Source organism: Vitis vinifera, chromosome 13, assembly GCF_030704535.1.
Source record: "Vitis vinifera cultivar Pinot Noir 40024 chromosome 13, ASM3070453v1".
Lineage (NCBI taxonomy): Eukaryota > Viridiplantae > Streptophyta > Magnoliopsida > Vitales > Vitaceae > Vitis > Vitis vinifera.
This window is the reverse complement of record NC_081817.1, coordinates 17,046,075-17,073,064: the sequence shown is the minus strand read 5'-3', so window position 1 is coordinate 17,073,064 and position 26,990 is coordinate 17,046,075. Positions and strand designations below refer to the sequence as shown.

At 35.9% G+C, this 26,990-nt stretch overlaps 1 protein-coding gene across 2 annotated transcripts; it reads right to left on the bottom strand.

Moving 5' to 3' along the window:
* Nucleotides 1-75: 75 nt before the first annotated feature.
* Nucleotides 76-25,992, bottom strand: LOC100266053 (serrate RNA effector molecule). 2 transcript variants are annotated; one of them, XM_010660711.3, is made up of 12 exons: nt 25,348-25,992; nt 12,979-13,097; nt 11,962-12,019; nt 8,652-8,726; nt 8,478-8,552; nt 8,342-8,389; nt 8,034-8,102; nt 7,021-7,824; nt 6,893-6,941; nt 6,164-6,450; nt 5,880-6,059; nt 76-485 (listed from the first exon to the last, which is right to left on the bottom strand). In XM_010660711.3, the coding sequence occupies exons 1-12, from the start codon at nt 25,788-25,790 to the stop codon at nt 425-427; spliced, it is 2,268 nt and encodes a 755-aa protein (XP_010659013.1). In that variant the 5' UTR covers nt 25,791-25,992; the 3' UTR covers nt 76-424. The 2 variants fall into 2 exon arrangements, with proteins under 2 accessions (XP_010659013.1, XP_010659014.1); XM_010660712.3 differs by having other exon boundaries at nt 13,003-13,097.
* Between the last annotated feature and the right edge of the window lie 998 nt (nt 25,993-26,990).

Below are 26,990 nucleotides of genomic sequence, written 5' to 3'. Positions count from 1 at the left end.
ATGTAGTTCGCCACAATCAAAACTAGCCCAACTGTAACACGGCATCCGTTAAACATTAGTTCACAGTATCAACTATTGCCCAAAGATTTTTGCTCTTTCTTTTCCCATTCTAAAAGTAAATTCTCTTCTTCAGTACATAGCCGGCAATGAAGCAGTACAAATAATAGAGTCCACATTGACTGGAAGCCAATTAGTAAATAAAAGTCTTTTAGCAACTCCAATGCCCTTCCGCCCTGTAATAAAATCCTAAAAGCCAAAATCGTTCCGACAAAAGTCACTTAAGCCTTTGCCCTCAAAAAGAGTGTAAAGAAACCTCACAGCCCACAATGGCATACTACACCAGGAGAAAGGAACAACTGTTTATCACATACAAAAACCCATCTGATGATCAATGCATTTGGAGAAAAAAAAAACCCTCTAATACCTACAAGCTCCTGTAGTCTATCACGGTCACTTCATCCTCTGGGGCATCCAGATCTTGATAACTGTATGAAATTTAAAGCAGGATCAGAACAAAGAAGATAAAACCGAGAATCAGAATGGTCCATCACAAAGAAATAAATATAAAGATAAAAAAATAATAATAATAAAGTGCATTTTTCCATATCAAAATCACTAATCCTCTATGAGGGGCAGGTGTGACCTCAAAATGGTTTATTAAATAAATAAAAGCCAAATGAAAAGTTCTAATTAAGTCCAAAACAAAGCAATAATTAACCAAATCAACAGAAAACAAATGTCGAATATGACCAACTTCTGGTGTCAGAAATCACTTAAGGAAATTAAATATATCAGGTGGAAACCTCCTACTGAAAGTTGGAGTTGAAGTAGAGTTTTTCCCCTTTGGATATCAGAAGGCAGAGCTCAAAATTGAGATATAATGACTCTGAACCTTCTTCAGCAGATCCTTATCCATGAAAGTGATTGTATTTGCCATCCGGATGTGGGAAATTCTCTGGAATAGCTGTGATGGTGAAGTGTCCAATGACACATGTTTGACCCTGCATTCTAAAGACAGGATCACGGTGGCTTACAACCTTATATTGTTCTGTCATAATATGGGACAAAAACCTGCCACTGGCACCCCTTGTTCACTGCTAGACCATGAACTGCAGCATTGGAAAGCCAATCAACAATGTAGGATCCATTCCAGTTCAATTCAGAATTTTCCTCTTGGATTAGGAAGGTTTAACCAAACATAGTTTTTCAAAGGGATTAGCTTCTTGCTGAATATGAGTGGTGTTTGGACATTTACACTCCTGCACAGGTCTGCAAGTCTTGATGATACCACAGAGAGGGTTTGCCTATCCAACACATTCTTTGAGAATTTATTCAATTGAGAATAGAATTTTACACCATAACCTGATGAGCTGGGATGTTCGAAGAGAGTACCAGGTTTAGACTTTTGCTTCCCCCAAAATACACCCCCAAAATAAAAATTAAAAAATAAAATAAGGGAGAGAGACAGAGAGACAGAGAGACAGAGGTAGATGACAGAGGGACAGAGGATTCTCTCTTACACAACCCAGTATCTCTCTCACACAGCCCAGTAATATAAAATGAAGTAAGGAATGCGAGAGAGGATTATCTCTCTCGCAACCAGCATTTCTCTCTGATAATCTAGAATAATAAAATGAGGTAAGCAATGAATGGGATAATTCTCTCTTACACAACCCAGTATGATAAATGAAGTGAGGAAACAGTGAGAGATCCAGTATTTCTCACACAATCCAGAATAATAAAATGAGGTGAGGAGGGAGAGGAGGGAGAGGAGAGAGAGGAGAGAGAGATAGAGAAAGAGAGTCTCACACAACCCAGTATAATAAAATGGATGGGGAATGATCTACTCCACATGAAATGGGTCATACAAGCTTCTAGCAAAAGTCCTAGCTAACAAACCAAGAAAAGTGGTATGCAAGGTGGTTTCGGCTACTCAGCATGCATTTATGGAAGGTAGACAAAAATCCTGAATGTAGACCTCATAGCAAATGAAGTAATTGACTCAAGGCTGAAGAACTCAAAAAGTGGAGTCATATGTAAACTGGCTATTGAGAAGGTACACAATCGTGCTAATTGAGATTTTTTGTGCCGCCAACCTTAGAAAAAATTGTATTTGGCTTCAAGTGGATAAGGTGAATTAAATGGTGCATTTTTACGTCTCACTTCTTTGGATTGGTTAACATGACCCCATCAAGATTTTTTCAAAGTTCCAAAGGTTTAATACAGAGAGACAAACTATCCCTATATCTTTTCATTATGGACATGGAAGCACTCCCATATCCCGAGAAGGGCTAAGGAAGGAGGTTTCTTAGCAAGTTTTTTGATAGGTAGAAGAGGAGAAGATGTGGAGGTGTCCCACATGCTATTTACTAATGATACACTCATCCTTTGTGATGCCAATAAGGAGCATATGGAGCATTTGAGTTGGGCACTTATGTGCTTTAAGGCAATCTCCATATTAAAAATAAATTTGGAGAAGAGTGAATTGATCCCGGTGAGGTCAATTGTTGCTATAGAGGACCTTGCTAGGTTGTAGGATGTAATGCGGGCACCCTCCCCACCAATTATCTAGGTCAACTATTGGAAACACCTTTTTGATACTCTTGGGTTTGGGATGTGGTGGAGGAATGATTTCAAAAACAACTAGTTGTGTGAAGGAGACAGTAATTCAGAAAAGGGGGGGAGGCTAACATTAACAAAAAGCACTCTCTACTTTACCTATTCATTTCATGTCATTGTTTGTAATCCCAAGAAAGGTTAAGATTGGACTAGGTATTTCCTTTTGTGGAGGGGGGTGAAGGTGCCATAGAGAAAAGGTCTCATCTAGTAAATTGGTCAACAATTTGCATGAATAAGGGTAAAGGGGGTTGGGGCATTAGAACTCTATCCAATCTCAATAAAACACTTTTAAGTAAATGGTGTTGGAGATTTGCCACAAAAAAGGGAATCCTTTTAGAAGAAAGTGACTACATGGGGAAACATAGTGAGGAATAGGGAGGATGGTGCTCCAAGGGAAATGTATGGAGTGGCAGTGTGGAAGGCAATCAGAAGTCGGTAAGAGACTTTCAATAGTAGGATCAAGTTTAGGATGAGCAATGGGAGGAAGGAGAAATTTTAGATGGATAAGTGGCATGGTGAATTGTCCCATGGGAAGGCTTTTCCTACTATCTATAGCCAATACCAAATATGCATGGGCAGTTGAGGTATGGAAACAAGAGGGGAAGGGGAATGTTGGAACCCTTGTTTCCCAAGATAGCTTCATGACTTGGAGCTATAGGAGGTGGAGGCCTTTTTAGGAAATTGCAATCATGGTCAATTGACAAGGATATTGAGGATAAAATGGTTTGACTGAACTCGAAGTCTGGAATTTTTTAGTTCTATCTCTCTACTCCTGTTTGTCCAATGGAAGTACGAAGGTCTTCCATTCTAGAATTGTTTGGAACCCTTGGTTCCATTGAGAATCAGTTTTTTTTTTTTTTGATAGGGAAGCTGTGTGGGTAAAGATATTGATGTTGGACTAGCTCAAAAATAGGGGATGGATCATGTCAAATAGATGCTATATGTGTAAAGAAAAAGAAGAAACTTTCATCACATCCTCTTTCACTGCTCAAAAATAGTAGTCTTGTGGCAGCTGATTTTGCTCTGTTTTGAATAGAGTGGATAATGCACTCTTCTGTAAAGACGACCCCTTTGAGCTAACATAGATCCTTTGTTGAAAGAGAGAGGAAGAAAGTTTGGAGAGCTACTCCCTTATGACTATTTTGGACCATATGGAAGCAGAGAAAGAGACGACCATTTGAGAATACAAGAAAAACATATCAAGCAATCAAACAATCATTTATATATAATTTTTTTGGAGTGGGTTAGAATACACATAGGATAACTATATTAATTAGTTGACCTATATGTGATGAGTGGGAGTTGTTTTTTGTGTTTCCTTCCACTTGGTTTCACCTTTTGGTACCTTTGTATACACCGTGTATGCTTTAGTCCACTTTTTTGTTATGTGATGTTAATATAATGGATATGTTCCCTAAAAAAAATGTTGTTTAAATCTTAAAATGTTCATTGGCAAATTTGTGACCATCTACAATTTTGGTTGCAAGTGTGCCTCCTTGTCATTATTTGGTTCTATTGCAAGAAACTTGTGGGTTAATGTTCCCACATCTAGCAGGCCATGATAATATTTCCTTGATGCACATCTCAACAAAATTGAGCCCTTACTGGACCCAACCACTAGAAGAGTGTATGTGCATACGCATAAACCCAACCTCTGAAAATGGCGAAATACACAGCTGAACCATAAAATCTAGGCTACAATATGAGGCATGTACTAACAAACACACTTGCTCAGAATTAAGTTAACCTAATCATCCTCAGAGGTTTGGATCAATATGAACATAAATAAAATTTTCCTCAGATACTCTTCCTCACTAAAGGGAAAATTGAAAATTAAGCACATTTGCATACAAGAAGAATGAGAAAGACAGTTACAGGTGAAAACAGTCTGTGAGGGTTTAGCTAGGTTGTCAATTCCGAACAAAATTCCCAAGTGTCCCCTAACTCAGTTTTCCAATTCCTCTTCATACCACTTGACCTATGAAGATTAAGACTTTGCTAAGAGACCGAGGTATGTAGCCAAGTGTATGGTGATTGAATGTGAATCAACCCTGTTTTTCATCTTTAAAAGAGTTAAGAAAGGAGGGAGAAATATTTTTGCTGAAAGGCTTTTGTTCCCCTGTTTCTGGATCAATCCAGGTGTAGGGGCAAATCGGTCCAACTAACCTATTTTTAAGATCAATTTTTAGCCCTTGGATTAAGGGTTTCTTTCTCATTTAAAATCAAATTTCTCCCATTTCTAGAAGTGGTGATTGCAGTAGCCGTGAGAGAGTTTTTCTTTCCTCACCATTTTGAAGATATTTGCCTACTAAGAAAATCCATCCAAGTTTTCCAATAAAATTTTTTAAAAAGGATTTTATGAAAATGAACATGGGTTGAGTTTTGAAACATTCATCTCTCATTCTCTTGGTGTAGTGCAAAAACCCATTTTCTTCTTGTGTGAATTCAAGAAGAGGTCGAGATCAAGCTTGGTGTGGACTCCAAGTGTGCTCCAAAAGAAAAAAGGTAAGAAGCTGAAAGTGAAAGGTACTAGTCAAGTGGTCCGGAAAGGATTGGTTGGCTTGAACTAAGTAAAACCTTGTATTCAGTTTTTATTCTTCATGGTGGATGTTTTTGATTGGTTCTAGGCCCGTGGTTTTTTATCTCTTCAAAGGTTTTCCACGTTAAAATCCGGTGTCAATTGTCTCTTTCTCTCTATACTCTTTGATTTATTTTCAATTGTTGATATCATTGGTTTCTTGGATGCACATGTTGAATGGAAGATATATGAGTTGAAATAAGTGTGATTATCCTGGGAATATCTTCAATAATTTTTTTGTTCATTTTGGTTAATGATATCTTATAGTAAATTGAAATGAGTTAAGGAGATAATTGTTCTTTTGAATTAATTTTGAGGAGTGTTGAAGCATTTGCATGTAAATTACATTTATAAATTGTTGGGAGAGTGTTGGTGCATACATACTTGCTTGTGGATTTAGTGCTTTGTTGAAAAGTTGTTGGAAGAGAAGTTTATTTACATTGAGAAGTTCTAAGGTTAGGTAATCTTTGTTGGGAAAAATTTTTTATAATTCAAGAACACCTATTCACCCCCTCCCTCTAGGTGTAGTCCATTATTGAGATTCACCTTCCACAATATATGAATGACTAGATAGGCATTGAAAAGGTCATATATGACAACTTCTTTCAAGAGGAAAGCACCAAAAATTACGTTCTAGGTATAAAAATTTTGTATCACAGAAATGGTCCTGCAGTGCACTTACCTTCGTAATCGTCGAGGATCTTGTCTAAAAGCAGATGATACACCAAGGATCGGTGCCGGTCCCCCAATATGGGGACCAGTACGCATTTGTCTACCACCTTCATATGAGGATGAGCCTCCCTGCTCCCTTAACATACGCATTGCAACCTCAGGTGGTGCAGGAACAAAAGGTCCCAAAGGCCTGCAAGAATTCAGTCATTCAAATCTTTGAATTATAACAGCAGACAAACTAAATGTATTTTTCTTCCAATGAAGGGCAGAAAATAAAAGAAAATGGAAACCCACCCAGCACCAGGTACAGGCATCAAGACTGGAGGAGGACCCATATCTGAGGGAAAAGGCGGAATGACACCCAAGTCTTTCCCACCATAAGTATCATACATGGATTCATCAAGATTTCCTCCTTCCAAGCCACCACCTTTGGACTGTCGATCATGGGGTGGAGAGTTATCAGTCCTATCAAACCGTTCACCGTCGTTAATTCTTTCAATCCTGTCATGTTCCCTCCTGTTACCACGATCATCTTTCAATCGATTATCCAGACCAGGCCTACGCCTCTGTAGCCTGTCTTTCTGTAAACAAATAATGCATTTAGAAAATCACACAAGAACAAGAAACCACATAGGAGGCATAAACCTCTTGTCATTTACTGCAAAACTCGAGAATAGATGTTCAATGAGATTATAGCTGAACATGCACTACATGGATAAAAAAAAAAAGAGATAGATAGAAGAATGTCAAATGTAGCACAAACTAATTGTGATCCTAATATAAAAAGCAGCATGTGGATGCATGTAATCTGGAAGCAACAGGAGTGAGCTCCTGCTCAGTGGGATATAATTAGATAGCAATCATTGAATATCAAACGTTCAAGTTCATCTCACGTGTTGCTGTAGATTCTACAAACATATAAAAAGATGAGTAATAATAAAAAATAAAAATAAGAATTGATAATCATCTCCTGCCATTGTAAGTGTATGTATGTCAATGACTGCAGTAGTAAATGAAGCATACCAGCAGCTGCTGCTGCATGACAGGTGTCCCACCAGGAGCATCTGGATCACTGCAATAATAAGATTCTAGGTTACAATCTTGTGCACAACAGATACAACAAATAGACAAATAGCAAAGCTTATGCTTACTTCATATAGTTTTGGAAATACAGATCCTCACGCACTTTCGTAGTCAGATCCATGACGAGTTCAGGGTGTTTCAACTTCAGATGCTTATGCACAAATTCAGCTGCATGGAAGAGCTTTGTGCAACCCTTGGCTCCACAACCATACTTCCATCCATACCTCTCATCTCTTATTTTTCGTACATATGGATCTAAACCTTCAACAGCTGCTGCATCTATCTTCTCTTTAGCAGCCATTGTTTCCAAGGGATCCTGACCCCTCAACCTGTCTTGCCAACGAGAGTCTAATTTCTTTTCCCAGTCAGCCCCAGCTTTACTATTTTCTTCATGACCCTTTCCCTCTGCTCTCACATGCCGAAGACCCTTGGCTTCACTTGTTTCAACCATGCCATAGTAATCCAAACCATGGATACGCCAAAGATAAGTAAGAATTGTGTCCAATAGCTCAATTCCTTCAAGGCCCTTGACAGACGCTAAACCTCGTATGATTATAATAGGGCCCATGGATCCACTGTGAGATTTATCACTGTCCGTCTTTTTTTGTTCAGCACTGCATAAAATATTATCTTCAACCCCTTTTTCAGAATCAAGCTTGCGCACAAGAGCCAGTGCTTGTTCTATATCAGCTTGTATTCGTCTAGGCTCAGAACTGTTTGGATGAGCCACTGCAGCAGTCGAAAGATCACTTTCTTTGATCGGTCCCCTACCATGTCGTCTTCGTTTGTCACCAGTCTCAGTTTCATCATCAGAGTTTGGATCACTGGTTTGCCCTGATTTGTTTGATGACGAGGCATTTACACCAGGGCCTCTGCAGCACAAAATTGTAAAAATTAGCATCAAAGTCTGGATTACAAACTAAGAAGCTGCTGTCACCAGGGTTCAAGAACAAAAAATGTGAAAATGTAGGAACAGATCTCAAAAAAGCAAACTAGGAAGCATCTGCATACATTGTAAGGTGTGGAAGGTGCACAGAGAGAGAGAAAGAGAGGAGGGTGGAGAGAGAGATTAAGATCATACATGTCCAAGGTTCCACTCTGCAAATCAAGTAAAAAATCCTTTGCCATCCGTCGAGCATTTTCATTCCTCCTAATAAGTTACATATAAAATGCATAACAACAGGAATAATCAGAAAGACTAATATATAAGTAGAGAGAGAGAGAGAGAGAGGAAGCTTCACGAAGATAGAAGAGATACACCAGAAATGAAAATAAAATATGGAGCCAAACAGAAAAACAATGGTAACCAAGACATAACACCAGTACACAAACATCAGGACATCTAATGTTCGTATCCCATCAAAGAACATGTGATAGAGCAGGGCTCACCTTTCAATGACTGCAAGTAAATTTGTTGGATGGTACTTGTCTTTCAACCTTTATCCATACAAAAGCCCAATTAGGAAAAAGAAGACAACCAAAAACATGCGAAAGGAATCAGCAAGATCAAAAAGACTAACAGTACCACTCCTCATCCTTATGAGCATCAAAGAAGGCACGCTTCTGAGTAGAAATGTATTCTGATCTATATTCTTGATACCTGAGTAATCAGATGCATGAGTTATTACTTGAACAAATGTATAATAAAGCAATGTAGGCAGTTTCAAACATGACATCCTATTCAAGTTACTTGTATTACCTGCGCTCAGCTTCAGCTGGTAATATATCATCTTCAAGCTCCTGAATGAATTGCTTATAGGACATCAAACCTTCTCTGAAAAAAATTTCCCCTTATGTGAAATAACTTTATTTATTATTTCATATTGACCAGTTCATGACGATAAAAATATATTGGAATAATGATATATATGAAGAAAGTAAACTACATTTTTATATACCTAAAAGAAAAGATTTTAAGGTCGTGATGAAGCCATACACAACTCAAAGTGAGTCATTGTTCTGTAGTTACAATTCTAGAGGTAAAAAAACATTTCCTCTAATAGAAATGAAAGATTTTGTATTGGTAGAAAATCAGACACATGGAAGAGTAATTCTTCAAGCTAAATGCAAGGAGGCTAAGAGGTCAAACTGTACAAGATGGCACCAAAATAGGCACTCAAAAATTTCAAATAAAACCTTCATAAATCGAACAATCTCCTCCCATCAAAAACAAATATTACCATGTGGGAGATGCTTAATGTAAATAACTAGAAAAGATACAGGTATGCATTGTTTGATACACCTAGGCCATGCCTAATTTTTAAAATTAAATTTTAGTTTCAATCATTTACCCTCATAGGACCAACATATGATGCACATGTCATGGTGAATATTATTTTTAGTGACCATATACAATCATTTAGAAAAGCACATAGAAAATATTATAAATAGGGAAAAGAAGATGATACAAAAAAACAAGGGTATAATTCTAGGAAATACAAATTTGAAAAACTCAAGTTCTACTAATACCGGTGATCCAAAAGATCACAATCAAATTACCTCCATTTCATAAATAAGCTTCCAAAATGTAAATATTGAGTGTTGGTTATCCAACTAACTAAGATCAAAATACCTCCACTTTATATACACCAAAAATTTTAAAAAAATTTGCCTTATAATAATATATCTAATTTATCTACCAATATATATATATATGAACTGTGAACCGTGAGATTGAGGTTAGAGAAGATTCAAAGGGATTTTCTTTGGGGGGGAAGAGCCTTAGTGAACAAACCCCACTTAGCGAAGTGGTCAACTATTTGTAAGGCAAAGGAAAAATAGGAGGATTAGGCGTTTGATGAAAAGCCCCATCAAAGGAAGGCCCTTGTTTAGTTAGTAGTAAACGGGAAGGTAAACAACAACGATAAGCTGCAGTTGATAAGACCCTACAAATCCCTTTGTCCTAAGTGGTGCATTCTCTGCAAAGGAAATGGAGAATTGATTGACCACCTTTTTCTACATTGTCCCTTAACTATTGGGCTTTGGCACAAGCTCTTCAATCTAGTAGGGTTGGATTGGGTTCCACCAAGGAGTATTGAGGACATGATGATTATTGCATTTAGAGGCTTGGGGAATTCAATTAGAGGCAAGACACTTTGACAAATTGTTTGCCTCACTTTGTTGTGGATTGTGTGGCAAGAGAGAAACCCTAGGATTTTTAAGGATAAGGTGAGATCGGAAGGGATGTTATGGGATTTACTTCATTTCTATTCCTCTTTATAGGCCTCTTGTACTATTGCTTTTAGAGGAGTTCCTCTTAGTGTTTTACAACTCAACTAGATTGCGATTTGTGATTCATAAAATCTTTTTTAATATTCATATTTTTTTTCCTTTCTATTCTAGTTTTATCCCTTTTTTTTTCCTCATGAACCATTATCCTAATTTATTTTGCATTCTTTCAAATTATATGAATATTTTTTTTTATTATAACTTTTTTAATGAAATTGAAATTTTTTTTATGTTGTATTTGATGGTTTATTAAATCATTTTTAATGGTCAATTTTCTTTATTTTGATTTTAAAAAATTTTTATTTTTGAGTAACCAATTTACAACTTGATTACATACTCATTTAATTTTTTAATAATTTATTCTTATTTGATTATTCACATTGAGAAGTTTATGTTTTGTTTTAGTCACAAAGCTAATATGGCTTGGCAAGATATTTTGAATTATAAACATCTATCAAGGTTTCATTAATCATTTATATTTTACTTGATGTGACAATAATATATGGCCTCACCAAAGTCTAATTATTAAGTCACTTATGTTTTAAGGATGATGTATTTTTTATATTATCATATATGATAAATAAGTTTTAAAGAAACGACTTTAGTTTCAACTATCTTATATTTAATTACTTAAAAAATCTCAAATTTTATTATTATATAATTTATGGAATTCTTATAAATTTTTTGAAGGTTTTTTGCTACAAAAATTATTGAAAAATTTTAATGAGTTTTGTCACTATTTTTCTAAATCTTTTAAAAATTTCCTTAAATGTTTTTGATAATCTTTTTAAAACTTTTTTTTTTAATGTTCCTAATATTTTAGTTATTTAATTTGATATATCATCATAACTAATATTTAAAAATACCTAATGAATACCATTAGTTACTTTATAATTTATAGATAGGGAATACAATATATAATATATTATTTTTCCCTTTTCCCTCCCTAACAAAAGTTTGACACCACCACTATTTAAGGCAGTCGACTGAATCAGGTCAGCACATCACCAGTCCAACCTGGGTTCCATAACTCTAGTTTTGTTTTGGCTCTAATAACACTTCAATTATGTCCTCAATAAGACACTGAGGACCATCTCACACAACATTTAAATATACCTTACAATTAAATAATGTGATCTTTAAGGTGGTCAACTAACCAGGCAACATGACCACCACTCCAATCTGAGTTTCAAAACACTAGTTCCTTTCGAGTGTTGATAACACTGGTATCACAAACATCAAACATGGAGTTAATCAAACATTGAGAACCATCCGATCCATAATTCTAAAAATAAAAAAATAAAAAAATAAATTATTATTTCATAAAATTTTGATGGCCAGTAAAAAGTTTCTAATATTTCAAAGAAAATAGGGTAGCAATGTCCAATCAATGTGATATTTGAGATTCAAGAAAGAAAACTTTGATCCCATATAAAGATATCAAGTGTTGCAAGAATAACAACATAACTTCTTTCCCTCCACCCACCCACACATATCATATATATGGAACATAATGAGAAATCCAGAAATCAGATCAGCCACCAAAAGAGGAAGAAAAAGCCCCTAGAACTCCAAAACACACACACACACATCACAGCTATGAAACATAATGAGAATCTTGAAGCAGTGGAATCAGCCAGAAGAAGAAGAAGACCCCAGAACTCCAACACACGGACACATCACTTATAGAAATCTGAAAGCAATGAGGAGGAGAAGAAGAAGAGAAAGAAAATCCCAAGGAATTAATCATATACATCAAGTAGGCAGACTACAAAGCTAACCTTTGTTTACTTCCTGTGTCTAACAAGTCAGCATAACCACCACGATTAGATTCCCAATCTGCAAGCAAAATGATAAAGGGAAAAGAGAAAAATAAAAATACACAAAAGAAAACATTCTAATAAGATTTCTGTATTTCACATTTAGAATTGTAAGCACAAAAAAAAACAAGAACCATAAGAAACTGATGTTATTCCCCAATACCTTGGTCCGTTGAGCAGTTTTCAAGCCAAATATAATGTTAAAATAACATAATAAAGTTCATATATTAACACTGAACCACTACAATCTCAAGAATTGTACTCCAACACTCCATATTCACATTAATTCCTTAATTGGATACTTGTAGGCCATACATTTGAACCTGTTGATTACATATGTTGTAAGGAGATATTAATGAAGGTGTTAATTTGATAGACACATACAAATCTCATAACGAGTGGATGTCCTAATATGGTTTCCTTATGAAGGAAATTGCAGCACTGAAGTTGGTTTAGTTAACTTGCCCAAAATAAAGATTGAAGCCATCTTTTCATGTATACCATGGTTTGTTGCCAACAAATGCAGCAACCTAGTGATGCTACTTGATTGTCAAACATAGGAGTAAGGATAAGGAATGATGCCATTTCTTCTACTCAGCAATAACTGGTTGCTGGAAGATGCAGCATCCAAGCATGGCCAGTGGGCATGGAGACATTACAATTGCCAAATGCCCAGCTTTTTTCAACTAGATCAGCCAAAGTGGTCACGCCTGATAACCAACTGAGATTTTCCATAATCACCAGAATCTATTGGATTTTCAGCTGATAGAAGAAAACCCACACCATTCTGATTCCCCTTCATGCCACAACAGCATCTCCATCAGAACAGGTTGGACAACTTTAATGATAAATCTAGAATCTCAGAACATGGATAGCTAAACTTTCAAAATAAGCTCTTTGTCAACAGGATTAATTAACCCAAAAGAAATGCCAAGTTAGCAATCAATGGGCATCATGGAAAAGTAATGAAGCAATTACCAAAAGGCATGTTTTGATAGCCACCTGAACGATTCATAAACCGACCATGAGATTTTTCATCAGGATATCCAGGCCGGCCTCCCATCCGTTCATAACCACCAATATAATCATAGCCAAACCTGCAGCACCTCAACATTCAGCTCAGATAACAGATCAAAATTTGTCAAACAAGTATCCATTCATGAGAACCAATTGGTATAAACCACTCATTAGAAGGTAAATAAAAGTAGGAGGACCTCCAAAATCATTTCCAATGAATCAATCATCAGCAAAAATGAGGTAGCAGTGCGATTTGTTTACCAATATCAGAATTCAAACATGAACAGAAGGCACTCAAATAAAGATTAATAAAATAAACAAATCCATTGTACTATAGCCTAACACGCCCTCAAAATAGTTAGAGAAAAAGAGGCTAACAAGACACATATATCTCATATTGCCAGCATATTCTATTAAACAGAATAAGAGTTTACAAAGGCACTATCAAAGACTCAATAAATTCAACAGTAGCCTCGAGCAATATCCAGAAAAGCACCTACCTCTCCGAGGAAAGGGGAAAATGTGGAGAAACAATTAGGGGCAAGATAAAGAAGAACCAAAGTCCATAGATGGGCTTCTAAATGGATAAGAAAATTGGCAATGTCATAGGCACAATGGGGCCTCATGTAGCAAAGGTGGCAAGCCAGAACAGGGAGATTAAGGCCCATGCTTTTAGGTAATCTAAATAAAGCAGGGTTGGGCTTAAAACTGAGATTGGATATAAACAAAGTGTTACCAACAGTTCTGAGCAAAGACTTGAATCAGGTACCATGTATGAGGGAAGCATAACTTCTGTTGAGGCCCAAGGTGTACAACAGGGGCACCTTTACATGTTTTTTCCTTCTTAAAAAATTAAAAAATAATAATAACCTTTGCTTCAGTTTCATGTTTAACCATCGAATAAGCCACCCACAAAAAAATGATGCATAACCACAGCTTTCATTTTAGAAAATCCCCACAAAATGGGACAAAACTCTTTTCCATCTCCTGTTTCTCCCCCTTCTTTATGTCTCTAGGGAAAAGAAAACTCTAAGGTTATGTTTGGTTCCCAAAACGTACTAAGGAAAAAAAAATGCTAAAAAAAATTATTTTTTATGTTTGGTTCTTTTAAGGAAAATACCTAAGCAAATCAAATATAATTAAAATTAATTAGAAACTTACGTATTTTCAAATTATTTAATCTTTATATCAAAAAGTTAAAATAAGTTAAATGAGTTTAAAATAGTATATAAAAATAATTTGTTGACTTTAAATTTAGTTTTCATTTTCCTTCACTTTTCTTTTTTTTCTTTTTTCTTTTTTTTTTTATCAGAAACGAGGAAAATTATATTAAAAGAAGAAAATATATAAGAGAAAGAAGAGATACAAGAGAAAGATGAGAAAACAAGAGAAGGATGAGAGGTTCTTCCCACAAAAACAAAACTGAGCAAAAGAGAAAACACCCAACTTTAGAAAACTAAAAACAAAGAACACTCTCAAACTTTTGAAGCGCAAACCGCAGTCCAGTTAAGTTGTAAAATACTAAGAGGAACTCCGCTAAAAGCTGCAGTACAAGAGGCCCAAAGAGAGAAATAGAAAAGAATCAAGTCCCATAACATCTCTTCCGTTCTCCCCTTATCCTCAAAAATCCTATTGTTTCTCTCTTGCAACACCATCGATAACAAAGTAAGGCAAGCGATTTGCCAAAGTGTCTTGCCCCTTAATGAATTCCCCAAACCTTTAAAAGCAATAACCATCATATCCACAATACTCCTTGGAGGGACCCAAGCCAAACCTGCTAGATTGAACGACTTGTGCCAGAGTCCAATAGTAATAGGACAATGGAGAAAAAGGCGGTCGATCGATTCTCCATTTCCTTTGCAAAGAATGCACCATTGAGGACAGAGGGATTTGTAGGGTCTTCTCAATTGCAACTTGTTATTGGTGTTTACCTTCCCATGTACTACTAACCAAGAGAAGGCCTTAACCTTTGAGGAGGCTTTTGAACTCCACAAAAACTTGGCCGGAAGGAACAAAATAGGATTTGAGACTTTTGACAAGGCCAAGAAAAAATATTTCACTAGAAACAAGTCTGATGATGACAAAGACCAAGCTCTTGAATTTGCCAAAGAATGAGAGAAAAGCATTGAACTAAGGAAGGACATTAATCTCTGAAGGAGATTAATTTCTATATCAGTAAGATTGCGACGAAAATTAAAATTCCAAGACAGTGGAAAGGAATTGCCAAAGACATTTGAGACAGTGAGGTTTTTCACAGAAATAACTCTATAAAAACCAACAAATTGAGAGCACAAATTTTCCTTCACTTTTCTTTCCTTTTACTTTTCCTCTCCATTTTCTTTCCTTCCATTTTCCCTCAAATTTTCTAAGAACCAAACATAGTCTAAACATTTGTCTCCCTCTCTCTTCAATACCTTTCTACTCTCAAAGAAGAAAAATGTAACAAGATAAAAACTAGTGACTTTCTTTTATTCCTTATTTTGTTCTTTAATAAAAAACAACAAATCATTGCATTGAAAATGTAATTTAAAAAAAGAAGAAAAACCTCTCAAAATTTACATAATTTAATAAAAGGGAAAAAAAGTAAGCCCCATATGAAGCAAAACAAGATTCACATTAGAATGGATTTGCAACCTATGCAATTGAAGAATTGCATAACACTAGTAAGGAAGGATAAAAAATCCCCCTTAAGTGATAAGCCTAAGGTTGGAGCAGATCCAAAGAGAATTCCTACAAGGCAGGGCGGAGTAGAGCTTGCATAAAAATCCGATCCTGCTAGATGGCCTTGAGTTTGCTTGGACAAAAAGAGTGGAGGTCTTGATATTAGAAATCTCTCTATTCTAAACAAAGCTCTTCTTGGCAAGTGTTCTTGGAGATTTGCAACTAAAAGGGAATCTCTTTGGAAAAGAGTTATCACCCTTAAATTTGCGAAAGAAGAAGGGGGATGGTACTCAAGGGGAGTAAGAGATGGTTATAGGGTGGGTGTGTAGAAGGCAATCAGAAAAAAGTGGGACTTCATCAAGGGCAAAGTTCACCTCTCTATTGGCAATGGAAGAAGGTTCAAATTTTGAAAGACAAATGGAGCAAACACTCGTCTTTGAAACAATCTTTTATGTCTTTGTTCTCTTTAGCTCAAACAAAATTGCTTGGGTTGCAGATGTGTGGGAGCAAGTGAGGGAAGTGGATGGTGGAGCCCTTGCTTTTCTAGATAGTTTCATGATTGGGAGCTTGATGGAGTGATGGACTTTTTCCATAAACTGCAAGCTTGCTCATTAGGAGTGAGGAAGTTGATAGGTTGGAGTGGAAGGAATCCAAGGGTGGCATAATCTCTATCAAATCCTTCCACCCTTCACTAATCCATGGAAGTCGTGAGCCTTTCCTCGTAAATTGTGTTTGGAATCCTTGGGTTCTTGTGAAGGTGGGTTTTTTGGCTTGGGAAGAATCATGGGGCAGAATTTTAATGATCAATCAACTTAAAAATGAGAGGATGGAGTACGCCAAATAGGTGTTATATGTGTAAAACGAAGGCAATGGCTAATCGTTTGCTCCTCCATTGCCTTATAGTAAGTATCCTATGGCAATTGATTTTCTCTTTGTTTAGTGTTGTTTGGGTGATGCATTCAACAATTAGAGGAATTGTGTTAAGTTAGCAAAGTCTCATCTAAAGTCAAGGCCTTTGCTTGGTTAATGGCACACAAGAAGGTAAATGTCAATGATATACTACAATTAAAAAGACCTTTCAAATCCCTTAAACTTAATTGGTCATTTTATTAAGGGGAGTGAAGAGTCTATTGACCATCTCTTTCTTCATTGTCTAATAACTTTGTAACTTAGGCACTATCTATTCAGACGAGTCAAGATTGATTGGGTTCCACCTAGGAATATATGTGATATGATGATCATTTCATATAAGGGTTTAGGGAGCTCCATTAGAGGCAAGACCCTTTGCCAAATTGTTTGTCTCACATTGCTTTGGATTGTGTGGCAAAAGAAAAAGGCCAAAAAAATTTAGGATAAGTGGAGAATGGCAAAGGGGTTGTGGGATTTACTTCACTTATATTCCTCTTTTTGAGCCTCATGCACCAAGGCTTTTAAAGGCATTCCTCTCAATTTTATTCAACTTAATTGGCATTCAATGTGTATATCAAAAGGGTTTTGACATCATTGAGAGGAGCTTCGTCAAAACCAGAGGAAATGACATCTTTGTATATTGTGTTGTAGTCTAAACCTATTGTATAGACTCCTTGTATGGTGGAGAAGTTTACTCATAATTTAGTCAAGTATTTTTTAATTATAAGGACTCCTCATCCTTCTCATGTTTTCTTTAATATTAATATATAAATCTTGTGTTTTATTCAAAAGATAAAATTGTTAAGCTAACATGGTTCCTTCATGGATAAGAAGCGGAAAAAAGCTTGGAGGGCTGCTCCTATCTGTGTGCTCTAGAAGTTGTGGAAGGAAAGAAATAGAAGGGTGTTTGAAGATTCAGAGCTAACAGAACAAGCAATCAAACTCTCTTTTATGAATACTTTTTTGGAATGGGTTAGGTTGTATGTAGTTGAATTTCCCATGATTAAGATAAGCTTTGTAGATTGAATTCATTCAAAGTAAGGGCAAGGGGTGAGGGGTGCTTTTTAAAAAAAAAAAAAATCAAAAACAAACATATATATTAATTAAGAATAAAAACATAAGAAGGATGAGAAATCCTCCCCATGATGTACAAACCTAATCAAAAGAACTAAGTAAACCTCAACTACGGATGGCTATACAAAAAGTACAAAAGGCCTATACAAGTATAACAACTCCTGACCCTGTAGACCTAACCCTAGGGTGTACATATTGAAAGCCAACTAAGCTAAATTACACTCAAAGGATAGGGTTTTAAAACGTCTATATAGTAAGCCCAAAAAGAAACATAGAAATGAAGCAAATCTCACATCATCTTCGGCGTCTTCCAAGTGTCCTCAAAAATCCTAGCGTTTCTCTCTCTCCACAAAATCCACAACAAAGAGAGACACAAATTCCTCCAAAGAGTCTTAACTCTAATAGAATTCCCAAAACACTTGGAAGAAATCCTCATCATATCACAAATACTGTCTGATGAAACCCACGTCATCCTAGCTTGTGAAAATATCCTATGCCACAATCCCAAAGTAATCGGACAATGAAAGAAGAGATGATCAATCATCTCTCTACTCCTTCTACATAGAATGCACCAATCAAGGCTAACGGCTTTGAAAGACCTTCTCAACTTAAACATGTCACTGATATTTACCTTCTTATGTGTCACTAACCATGCAAAGGCCCTGACCTTAGAAAGGACTTTTAATTTCCACAAAAAAATAGTTGGGTAGAAAGGAATAGAATTTGAGACATTGGATAAGGCTGAAAAAAACGATTTTACTAAGAAAATTCCCAAAGAGGACAGTACCCAACCTTTTGCATCTAGAACTGAAGGAGTCAAATGAACAAGGGAAAATAAGAACATTGCTCTTTCAAGATCCACAATCTCTACATTAGTTAGATTGCGTTTGAAGACAAGATCCCAAGACAAAGAAGTGTTATCACCCAAGATAGCTTAAATAGAAAGGTTTTTAGTTGTGGTGACTCTAAAAAGTTTTGGAAATTGTAAGCAAAAAGGTTGGTCCCCCCACCATAGGTCTTCCCAAAAACAAATTTTGGTTCCAACACCCACCACAAAGCGTGTAGAAAAACTTGGAGAATATATGCAATGGCCTTCTAGGGGCAACGATGTGACCATCTGATTATATTGTTGGCATCACACCCATTAGGATGTGTCACATAGATACTCAAGATGACCTGATGCCAAAGGGTAAAACTTTCCTTAAGATACCTCCAAAGCCACTTCCCTAATAAAGCTTGGTTACTCAGAGAAATTATCCTAAATCCTAACCCACCAGACTCCTTAAGCTTACAGACTATGTCCCACCTGACCAAATGATCTCTCTTATTCTCTCTAGAACCCGACCATAGAAAATCTCTTTGAATTTTCTCAATCCTCAAGGTTATTGAAACTAGGATCTTGAAAAGAGATAGAAAATAGCTCGATATGTGTGACAAACAAGACTAAATTAGGGTGATTTTACCTCCTAAGGACAAGAAAGCTTTTTTTCATCCATCCAACCTCCTAAAGACTCGATCCAGCACTAGATCCCAAAAGGAAATCCATTTTAGGTTCCCCCCTAAAGGAAGACCTAATTATGTTAAAGGTCAATCAGAGACTACACAATCAAGCAGAGAAGCCAACTTGACGGTGCGGTCTTGACTAATGTTGATTCCAAATAGAGTGCTCTTATTTAGATTAATCTTTAGCCCTAATAAACGCCCAAACACCAACAAAATTAGCTTGAGAGATAGCAACTCTTCCAAGGATGCTCTAAAAAAAAGATGGTGTCGCCCGCAAATTGTAAATGAGACACTCTAGTCCTATTTTTGCCCACTAGAAACCCCTCAAATAAACATCTCTCCTCCGCTCTCACAACCAACCTACTTAAAACATCAACCACAATGGTGAAGAGAAAAAGGGAAAAGGGATCTCCTTGTCTTAAGCCTCTGTATGCCTTAACCCACCCCTTAGTGTTTCCGTTCACTAAAATTGCAAAAGTTGCTGAAGATAAACATCCACTCATCCAGGACCTCCATCTTGAACTAAACCATTTTCTTTCAAGTACATGGTCCAAAAAATCCCAATCGACATCATCATAGGCCTTTTCGAAATCAATTTTGAAGACTATCCATTCTTCTCTTGATCTCTTTTTCTCATCCACCAACTCATTAGCAATCAAGACAGCATCCAAAATTTGTCTCCCCTCAATGAAAGCACCTTGAGTTAAAAAAAAATGGTGTCTTGGAGGACCTTATGCAATCGCGCTAAGAGTACCTTGGCTATGATTTTGTACAAACTAGTAACCAAACTAATAGATCTATAATCTGAGATCCTACTTGTTTGACTATTTTTTGGCACTAAAGCAATCAAGGTAGCATTTGTGCTTTGATTAATTATCCTATTATTGTGAAACTCTTAGAACACTCTTAAAAGATTATCCTTAATCGTCTCCCAACACTCTTGATAAAAACTAATTGTGAAACCAACTGGTCCAATGGTCTTTTCCTTATTTAAATGCAACACAGCATTGTGAATCTCCTCTTCCAAAAAAGGGCAATCCAACCACTCAACACTCCTCTTTCGAAAAAGGGTGAGGGGTGTTTTGGTTTTTGTTCCTTTCCTCTTCCTTCTATTTGCCTGTTTTTGAGCAACATTAGTATACTTTGTGTGTACTTTATCATACCTTTGATTCAAATGCTTTCCATATTTATTTATATAGGTTTTTTTGTATTGCCTATCAAAAAAAATTTTTTTTTTTAATTAACAACCGAAGAACCTTCCATGGCCAAACCCTTAGGACTCTTCATGGGGACCTAAACCTCGGGGTATTGATCGCCTCACAATAACCAGCACCAGATAAATTCAGGGTATCATCAGATTTGAACCTAAGACCATGTGCCACTTACTAGGACCACACTTCCCAATGTTTGCCATAAGTGAGACCAACCAAGGATCAAAACATTAGAAAATGTGAAATTTTCAATCTTTGGATTTTATGGAAATATCGGTAATATCATACAAAAATCCATAAATATATATATATATATATATATATATATATATATATATATATATCAGAACTCGTAAAAATATCAGAAACAAACTTTAAGAAATAATAAAATAAGCAATAATACATATATTGAAGAAGTTTTATTGAAAAATCAATGTATGTATGATAAAATTTCTCATGTTCAACAATAATACATATATAACTTGAAAATATATTTAATATTGGATTGATGATCTATCTTATTTGGATGTATTTAAGGATATAAAAGAAATTATGATATATAAATAATTATTTTTATTTAAAAATGTTTATAAGTTTATCTATCTCTTGTATTTAATTATTGTACAAAAGATAAAAATAAAAAATAAAAAAATAAAAATAAACAAAAAAACTTCTTAAGAAGATTATTATAATAACTTTTATATTTTTAAGAACTAAGTAAATAAAATTTAAAAATAAGATAATTAAAATTAATTTATTTACTAAAGTTTTATTTTAATATTTAATTTTGTGCATAGATACATCACAAAGTTGGGTTAGATAATATGTGCATATATAACAACAAGGGCAAAGTTGCCCTAGTGGCTAAGGAGCCAACTTTTCCCATTATAAGGCTGAAGTTCAAGCAACCCAATTTTTCTCCTTTAAATTTAGCGTTGATGCAGCAAAGCTCAAGGAAAACATTGCCAAAATATCAGCAATTAATTGGAAAAATCGGCTATTAATAAAAAATTTTGCCCAAAAAAAAAAAGCAATAAATTGTCAAAAATTCAACAAAATTCCTTAGGCTAAATTTTTGTCCCTAGAATCATACCTATGCACACTAAAACACAAAATTTCAGCAAAATCACCAAAACATTAATCTTTGAGACTAACTACTTTCCTCACATAGCTAAATAATGAGTCACACTATTAGCAAGAGTGTGATGTTCAAGAAGAGTAACTTAAATCGCTAGTTTAATCAATAATTCAGCAAAACCACCATCAAATGTCCATGAAACTTTCACCTTTGTAGATACTAACAAAATAACAAGAGCACAATTGGGTCTCCACCAGAAAAATGAACAGCCTTAAGGACATAGCATGCACCTACCCTACCAAAAGAGCTTGTATTTCAACATAATAGGCCAAAGCTTCCTCAATAGGTTTAGAAAAAGCTCTTGACATTGTAGCACATGATTTGAAAGCACCCCTCCAAACCCAAAAATGACCAAAGAACACCGCATAAAATTTAAGTTCATAGAACCTACAAAAGTAGGTTTCCATATGATATGCATCTCCTCAACCAAATGTCTTAGACCGCAATTTCAATTAGCAATATCAAGCTCAAGAGAGACCACCTACAAAGGCTTAAGCAAAAGAAACCCAAAGAGACAAAATCCTACATTGCCTTTGACATCCTCTACCTATCCTTAAAATTCTTGGCACTCCAATCCACCAATAATCCAAACCTAAGTGATACAAGCCATATGTCATAAGACCTTAACTCTACGAAGTACCCCTAAAGGAGGATCAATATACCTACCATACTTCTAGGTAAACTCGATCAATGTCTCTATAGAAGAGCCAAATACCTAAAAGTCAAAAAAGTGGTAACAAAGCATTTGGACCTTTTCTATATTTCTCTTGCCTGTTTTAGGTGTTGAAATCCTCTTTAGTACTAGAGAATGCCATAGAAGGAGGTGAATAGGACTTTTCAAAAATTCCTTTTCTAAGTTTGACCTTGAGCGATTTATGGAGAAAGGAATAGTAACAATGAAGAGATGATCAACCAAGCAAGATATGATCAATTAGTTTCATGGCAATCACTCAAACTCTTCAAACTTTTTTTTTTTTTTTTGATAGGTAAAAGCACAAAGATATATTAGAAAAAGGGTGCTTGAAGGGCGACCCTGAGCATACAAGGAGTATACAAGCGTCACCTAAAAAAAACAACAAAAACACAAGCACTCACCGGCCCTCAACAAGAACCCAACCATTCCACAAAGTTAAACAAAGTTAAGGGGCCTACAACTATAGAAGATTTAGCCCAGGATAAGAGATTACAAACAAAGGAATTTTTCAATCTTTGAATCGACAAAATCTCATTATCAAAGACTATCCTATTTCTTTCCTTCCAAACCGTCCAAAATAAACAAAGAGGGACTGCCCGCCAAACCTTTCTATGCTTCTTGTCCTTAAAAGAAACATACCAACTTAATAGAGTGTCTCTAACCATAAACGGAAGAACCCAATTAACCCCAAATAGAGAAAACACAAGATCCCACAAAATCTTCGCCTTAGAACAATGAACAAGGATGTGATTTATCGTTTCCTCTTCAACACAACACAAGCAACATCTGTTGGCTAAAATCCAGCCCCTCCTCTTGAGTTGATCTTGAGTAAGGACCTTCTCCCAAGAAGCTTCCCAAGCAAAAAAACTCACCTTTGTAGGAACATACAGACTCCAAATAATATTGCACGGAAACGAGACTGCACAACTATGATCAAGAGACTTATAAAGAGATTTTACAGTGAAAATCTCATTTTTCGTCTCTTTCCACACCATCCTATCCTCCACATCAGCATCCAGCCTCTTTCCTTGAATGGACGAAAGGAATCTCTCCACCTCCCAATCATTGAAAGGTCTAAGGAAATGGAGAGTCCACCCTCCCTCCTCCCCCATTGGGTCCCAATAGTCCGCTACCCACGCATCTTTAGAACCCGCTAAATCAAACAAAGAGGGAAAGGCCTCACAAAGGGGCATGTTCCCGCACCAAATGTCTTTCCAAAACCTCACCCTTTTACCATCCCCCACCGAGAATGAAACATTATTGAGCAGTAACAAACCTTCCTTGTTGATTTCCTTCCAAAGCCCTACCCAAGGCCCTCCCTAGCCCCACGAGTGCTCCATCCTCCTCTTTCAACCCCATACTTCGTACTAATAATAAGCTTCCAATATGAGTTTCTTTCAACCGCAAAACGCCAACTCCATTTGCACAAGAGGGCTCTATGGAGAATGGAGAGATTTCTAATCCCCAATCCACCCATCTTTTTGTGAGTACATACGACAGCCCACTTTACAAAATGGGGCCTCTTCTCCAATGCTCCCCCTCCCCAAAGAAAATCCCTTTGAATTTTCTCAAGTCTTAATTTAACCACTCTTGGCATGCGCAATAATGACATAAGATAGGTTGGCATGCTCGCCAAAGTGCTCTGGATGAGAGTGATTCTTCCTCCCTTAGAAATGAACTGCCTCTTCCACAAGGCAAGTTTCTTCCGCATCCGCTCTTCCACTCCGTCCCAAACCATCACCGACTTATGCGAAGCACCCAAAGGGAGCCCCAAATAAGTGGAAGGAAGAGATCCCACTTTGCAGCCAAGCTCAGCAGCCAATAACTTAGTCAAACTCTTCAAACTTGCTTAACACAAACATGCAAAAATGACACAAGGATTTATGGTGGTTTAACCTTAAACCTACATCCTTTATACAAAGGATAACATACGAACTTTGCTATTTAATCCACTATTATAACACTAGGTTATTCTAATTCACCAAGAACCATCATAATCGCAATTGATGAGCTTAATGCTCAAATCAACACAACATAACACATTCATCTACTTAACACGAAACTCTTAAATTTAGAAGATGATTTTAAAGCAGACATAATATCTATAAAAAAAAAAAAAAAAAGACTCACAATCAATACCTTATCACATGCCTTCAGCTTTTGGTAGATTGAGAACTCAAAGAATGATCCAATTTTAGCTTTCACAATCCACCTTGTTAATTAACATTCTCAACAAGTGGAATAATGGATTTTTAATGGGGAACATCATTTAAAGCACCTTTTAAGACTTATAGAAAGTGAAAACAAATGTTGGTCGCATTGCCCAAGTTTTAATTTGAGATACAAATATCTAAGTTCCTCTTGAGACCCAAATTAATTAGGTCTTATTAATTAAGGTCTTATTATATGTTTATTTCAACAAGGATAATTCAATCATTTATGTATTGATGGAATGGACTAGACTAGCTGCTCATTTTCTATTTAGAGTCTTTTTATTTGATAAGGAATTATTTTGGTAATTTATTTTTATTTCTTTTACTTTCTAAAATGGAATTCCTATTCCTATTAGGGAAAAAAAAAAAGTAAAACTCCTAACAGACCTGGCACCACAACAAAATATGCATATCAAATTGATTTTCTTTGTTATTTTTATAGTACAACTAAACACAACATTTTTTTCTTTTCTTAATACTTTCAGGAACCAAACATAACATAAAAGTCTTGGTTTTCATGATCCAGGACCTCTTTGAGGGTGGTTGCTTATCTTAATCCTCAAGACCTTCAGTCGTTTTTTCCCTTTTTGGTAGTACTTCCTTCTTTTATTCCATAGGTATTCCCTGCCTACTTCCTCACGTAGGTTTTTCCGATAAGCGCTTTAACATCACACACGGGAAGGAAAAAAAAAAAGTCATATTGTTCATTCTCATTCAAGATAGGAAAAATAAAAAAAAGGCCCCTAAAATTCCAGTTGCAGAGCAAATTTTATCAAAACACGAACTTGCTAGCTATCACCCACAAGCTATAGATATTTGCAGCATGATAAACTTCTTTCTAAGTGTTTAGAGGATCCAGTAAACCAAAAATGTCATCAGAATAACAGTCAAGAAACACATGGAACTAAACATGAAAGCATTACTAACCTTCTGTCATCTGGGCCAAACCCACCACGGGGACTTCCCCGCCTATCATAGCCGCCATCATCTCTCCGAGAGCGCTTGAAATGCAATGGCGGAGAGGAGCGGCGCGGCGGTGAGTGGCGGCGGTCGCGGTAAGGAGGGCTGGGGCTACGGCGGCGCTTGAAGTCCCTCTCTCGGTCCCGTGGCGGAGGAGACAGGTTCCGGTCGTAGTGATCGGCGCCGCTGCCGCGGCGATTACGAGGGCGATCGCCGTCCCTATCGTCCATCCTCTCCCTGGAATCTCTGTCCCTCCGCCTAACGGGCAAAGTCTGTTGGGGCTGCGACGGAGGCGGAGGTGGTGGCGGTGGTGGCGCAGAGTCATCGTCAGCGACGGCGTCAGCGGTGGCGGAGGGGGATTTGTCGGGCTTTTCGAGGGAGTCGAGGGGCATGTTCATGACCTGCGCCATTGGGAAAAATGTGAGATCTGCCCTGAAGTATTTGGAGGAAATTGGGGATTGTGTGGGCCTCAATCGGAAGAGAAGGATGAATTGAGGAAACCCTAAGCAACCAAATGCAGAAAATGAGCACAACAGCTTGGCCTTCGCCTCGGCTTTGTTCTCTGCCTCTCTATCACAAAAGCCAGATCATTCCATTCATTTTTCCTTGCCCTTTTTTCCTTCCTTTTCTTTTTTTATTTTTATTTTTACCACTCATTTTTATTTTCGTGCCTTTTTTTAATATTAAAAAACTTTCAATCCTTAAGTTTGAATATATGATAATATTTATTCTACTTCTAAAATCTTGTTAATGATAATATTAAAAATAAATAAATAAATAGATATATGATTAGTTTAAATCGACTTAAGAGATGTGATTATTCTTTTTTTTTTGTAAGTTCCTACCCAACTCAATGGAGTGGGACTTATTTTTACTATAAAAAAATGATTTTTGAAAAGTTATAATCCTCAATTATTTTAATTTATTTTTTAAAAAGAAAAACAAAATAAGAAATAAAATTCAAATTATAACTCCTTTTAAGAAAAATTAAAATCAATTAAAAATGATTTAATTATTTTCAAATATTATAACATGTTTTCGAAAAATTTCAAAAGAATTTATTTGCATATAAAATTCAATTGTAACTCTTTTTAGGAGAAAAAAAAACATATCTATGAAAAACCAATTAAAAATGATTTGATTATTTCCAAATATTACAACACATTTTCAAAAAAATTAAAAAGAATTTATTTGCATATAAAATTCATTTATAAGTTCCTTTTAGGAAAAAAAAAACATATTTATGAAAAAACAATTAAAAATGATTTGATTATTTCTTAATATTATAACACATTTTCAAGAAATTTCGAAAGAATGTATTTACATTAAAAACATATTTAAATTAATGATTTCAATTTATTTATTTAAAAAAAATATTTGAACTCATTCACAACACATGATTTGATTTATGTTTATCCACATTCAAAAAAAAATATAATTTTATTTGTTTTTGTTAGAAAAATGAATGATTTTTATAATTTTATTTACAAGAAGAATGCTTCAACTCAATTTTATTAGTAAAAATGATTTTTAATAAGAAAAATGACTTTTTACAAAAGATTAGGTATAAAAAAAGTAAAACATAATCTCGTATTTTAGACTTATCAACT

Bases quoted from the DNA above. Each gene is read 5' to 3' on its own strand.
- LOC100266053 (XM_010660711.3), bottom strand. From the start codon at position 25,790: ATGGCGCAGGTCATGAACATGCCCCTCGACTCCCTCGAAAAGCCCGAC. The intron at 8,103-8,341 runs GTGAGCCCTGCT...GTAACTTATTAG, and splicing joins TTACTTGCAGTCATTGAAAG to GAGGAATGAAAATGCTCGAC. The intron at 6,451-6,892 runs GTATGCTTCATT...ATTTGTTTACAG, and splicing joins TCATGCAGCAGCAGCTGCTG to AAAGACAGGCTACAGAGGCG.